Here is a 4454-nt window from a genome sequence, read left to right on the forward strand (position 1 = left end):
GCAGTGACATACTGCTGCAAGTCAAGCAGAGGGCAATGAGGATGGATGGTGGAGAAAACAGAGTTTGTTCACCTGTAACAGAAAGCTGAGGAGAGATCTTATTGCTGTCTACAGTTACCTCATTCATGGGAGGGGATCGAGCCAGGCCCTTCTCAGAGAAATACAAGGGGAGGACAAGATGCAACAGCCACAACTTCAAACACGGGAAATTCCAACCAGGAAAGAAAAGTAGTTAAAAGATTAAGTCTTGTGTGAAAACCCTATCTGTGGAGATACACAGAACTGAACTAGGTTGTGTGAGCCAGCTCGAGCTGGGCCTGTTTTGCCCAGGAGCTTGGACTACATGTATCTGAGTGACCCAGGCCCACTCTATCCTGCGCCCAGAGCCACAAACAATTGGCAGAATGCTGTTGGTCATTCAAGACAGGTTTCAGCCTCCACACGTGAAGTACAGTGCTAATAGAAGCAGCTTCCAACACTGTGGGAATTTCCAACAGCCAAGCTCCTAAACACCAGGGAATTACACAGCAATAGCAAAAGTTGACTTCACACATGTATTTCCTAGATACCACTACCCTCACGTGAGCACACAGAAGGTATGATATCTCTCTGCTTACTTCATTAACCAGGTATTAACTATGGAAGACTGTCACACCCCTTCCACTCTTGGATCCTAACAATAAAAAGACTAAGGAAGCAACAGAACCAAGACGCTAAACCTCAACACGTTTCATATCAAGGAAGCCATGAACAGTCTCCACAGAAGGGCTGCACTGCTGAGAACAGCTGGAAGCAGAACAAGCATCCCAGAAGTTTGTGCATTACAGGTCTCAGCATAGCTCAAGAGGGGTCACTGGGCGTTTGCAGTATTAGCTCAGAGGAACACAGATCAAACCCACCACATGCAGGTAAAGGCAAGCCTGGCTAACTGATCCCAGGCAGTTGGCGTGCTCATGAGCTGGTGAGATCCAGACTTTAGGAAGGGTTAGGGCATGTGGCCATCTCAGCCCTTTGCAGGGAGGTACAGCAGCAGGGAAGCAGCTGTGCAGCCTCCAACCCCCACAGTCAGCTCCCAGGCCAGGTGTTGCTCAAAACCCTACATCACTGGGTTTCTGATGAAGAGTGGTTCAATACCAAGACTTCTACTCAAGAAGTGTAATCTGGCACAGGTAGACTAATTATTTCTCCCTTCAAATTCCCATATTCTGACCTGTGGAAAACCATGATGCCAAGGGAGCCTGTGTCATTCTTCCAGCAGTCTCCGGCAGACTGCTGGTCTCCATGCACCATCAGGTTAATGCTCTTAAAGACAGACAATTGTCTCAGATTAATAAAGTAGGGATTACCTGTACATAGAGACATCTAAGCTCCAAAGGATCCAACAGCTCAGTAACATGACATGCAGTCAGTTGATGCTGCTAAGTAACTCCTCAGAGTATTATTGCTCTGCACAACAGAACTTCATGTAAGTTTATTTGAGAAGTTGTATCTACACAGAAATACATTCAGTACATCAAAGTGAGACTGCTTCACTTTGTCCTGAAGCAGCAAGACATTCTCCAGGAAAAAGAGATTACTTTTATGCGTTTCCCTTCTTTCAGCTTTCCCTTATGGTTCAATGAAGTTCACCTCCACAGCAAATGTCTCACTATAGACTTTCCATGTTTTAGACTTGTGAGGGTTATCCAGCTCATTCCTGGGAAGGTAGAGTCTGAAAGACAAAATTCAGTAGTGTATCTTACAGCCTAAGACATGCTTTTCCTTTCAGGCAGCCAAGAGAACTTCAAGCTCAGCTCTGGAATATTAAATACAGCCCCAGATCTTGAATTCAGACAGACTTCAGCCATGCCTGCACAGGGCACTGGATCTGAAGTAGTCTGAGAAACATACAGTCAACCTGACAGCTTGTTTCCCCCCTGCCCTCCAGCCCCACAACATAAGATTGTTAGAGTAAAATTAGTGTTACATTCAGCTCAAGGCCGCCCAATGGGATGCAGGCAGAAAAAACTGACATTCCTCATGGCAAGGGTTTGATTCAGTAATCAGTCGAGCTCATCAGGCATGTTCTCCACTTGTAATGCTTACCAAATTCATGTCTAGTTATCACTTACTAGCACTTGCACATCAGCCGTGGCTGAATTAGAGCTACAGAGATAGGAACACTGCCTTAACAGCAGTTTCACTTCTGATCAGACCTAGTCCACCTGAAGCCTACTAGAACTCTCTGGGCAGAGAGGGAGATAATCTCTACTAAACTGTGATTAAAAGAAGGTCTGGTGGGGCATCCTCCTTAGTCCTGGAAGAAACAAAGCACTTGGGTGAAACTTTTGAGATAGCATTGTTGCAGGGCTGTCAGACAGCAGGCATACATTTCTCCTGGTACTGGTTTGGTCTAACCAGATGTCTGCACCTAGGCTGCAAGGTGCATTGCTGGCTCAGCATATTAGAGTTATAAACAGACTCATGGCTAGCTCTCCTCATGCTCCAATGGGATCAATTAAATAAAAATTGTTTCCTTCCTACTCCAGTCATGGAGAACACAGTAATTCTCTCATACGGCAAGTTCACTGTTTCTCTATCAAGATCTGTCAGTTTGGGAAACAGACTAGAAGGACCTCCCATCTCCGCATTTCTAGATCACTCCCCTAGCAAGGCAGACAAGCCCAACTTCCACTAGCTGGAGCTCCCTCAGGAGTTCTAGTTTCAAGAAAAATCCCAGTAATTTCTAACTTTAACAAAAGCATGAGAAGTAAAAGAGCCTTTCTTTGGGATCGCAAGCATCAGTACCTCTAACTCCAGTCTTAATGTACACCTGCTAAGGTGCTGAATGAGTTCCAGCCTCTCAGGCAGCCATGCTATAGAGGACAGCAGAGTTGCCTTTGGTTTGAATAGTTAGCATTACCTTTTTGAATTCAAGTTCATTAACAATACTTAAAGCACTGAGGAAAGAACCCAATGGATTAAGTTGATTAAGATAAAGAGCTCACATATGCTTAAAACACTTGACACAGCACAAGAAAGTGTGCACCAACTGCCTGCTCGCAAGTTACAGTTGAGAGTCAGAGACCAGTACCCACACAGAAGCTAAGACAGGCTTGCTCAGCCAGTGCTCTCAGCTTTCAGTACAATATTTATGAACTTTCAGCTCTGTTCAGACACCAGAAGTTAGGATCTGAAGGCAGTCACTATGATCACTTACCTGTTATTTTCAATAAAGGAAGTGTTGAACCAGAAGAAGAACGGGCAGTCATCATAGCCTTTTGGGAGATCCTAAAACACAAAGACCTTGTTGAACAACTCATTTTTTGCAGAGCAAGCATAGCCACCTCTCCTCAGTAGTTTGGTTTACAAAGCTACAGTGCCAGAGTCAGTACACTTGAAGAGCCCAATATCACACACAGATCACCATTTTCACTGAAGTTATTTCAGGACTAGGTCACTCAATACAAAGGAAGAGACCCATGTTAGAAGCAGCAGGTACTCGACTAAGATGTCTCCCCTGCCTGCATAGTCTGATGTAACAACATTTGCTGCATCACTCACGGCAGAGGGGCCTCCCCACACAACAGGGGTCAGTGGGGAGGAACACAGATTCTGCCCCACACAGCACAGCCAGCACCTAACTGCCGTTTGCACTGCAGCCTCCCCTCACACTCAAGGGAATGTGCTCACACTGTTATACTTACAGAACGCGATTCAAATCTGACTTTCACATCACCACTTATAACAGGGCTGTCTTCCACGCCAATGACTACAGAGTCACTTTCAGAATCAAAGAAGAGCTGGATAACAGAATAAAGTTTTAGTTTTATGAAAAGTTACTGCAGAAAGACAAGAGACCAATTCATGACAATAACTACTCATTCATGGTATACAAATACAATAGCAGTGCTAAAATAATAGCCAACAATTTAAGCTACTCAAATCAAAGCAAGCTACTTGTGTTTAAGTGACTTCTAGGGAAATCTTTCACTATCTTACCACTACTGTTCCTATGATTTAGCAAAGCTTTGCTTTCTCATCCTCTCAGAATTTACAGCATCCATTTAGATAGTTTTATGTCCAGTATTCAGCTTCTACAGGAGGACACTTTTGAACTGTAAGTCAGGTTTCAGCTTCTGTGACTCAACTGACATGATTTCATAGTATTCTTACCTTGCAGTTTCCTTGACTGGCACATACACATTCTAGTACAACTTGCTTCCTCACTATAATCTGCACCTTCATATCAGTTCCATTGCCTTTCCCAACTCCTAGGAAGAAAGAGTTGCATTATACACATTAGCTGAAGACACAGTGGTCATGAAAACCAAGTGCAATCTCATTCAAAGGTGCCTTCTTTCAGGAGTACCTTGCAATAGACTTTAAAGAAAGGTAGCTCAAGATTCTGTAGTTGAGAGTAGCAGTGTAATTTGAAGTAGCAGTGAATCCTACTAGTGGAGGAGGAATGGGCG

At 44.2% G+C, this 4454-nt stretch overlaps 1 protein-coding gene across 1 annotated transcript in view; it reads right to left on the bottom strand.

The window, feature by feature from the left end:
- Positions 1-1439: 1439 nt before the first annotated feature.
- The window catches only part of LOC104167963 (phosphatidylinositol 3,4,5-trisphosphate 3-phosphatase TPTE2-like), a 5609-nt gene continuing 2594 nt past the window's right edge, over positions 1440-4454 (bottom strand). The window contains exons 4-7 of the mRNA XM_009708382.1: positions 4156-4253; positions 3687-3782; positions 3200-3270; positions 1440-1711 (exon numbers count right to left, since the gene is read on the bottom strand). Coding sequence (XP_009706684.1) covers positions 1609-1711; positions 3200-3270; positions 3687-3782; positions 4156-4253 — 368 coding nt within the window. The 3' untranslated portion in view covers positions 1440-1608. The remainder of the gene's footprint in view (positions 1712-3199; positions 3271-3686; positions 3783-4155; positions 4254-4454) is intronic.

Source organism: Cariama cristata, unplaced genomic scaffold, assembly GCF_000690535.1.
Source record: "Cariama cristata isolate BGI_N322 unplaced genomic scaffold, ASM69053v1 scaffold16769, whole genome shotgun sequence".
NCBI lineage: Eukaryota > Metazoa > Chordata > Aves > Cariamiformes > Cariamidae > Cariama > Cariama cristata.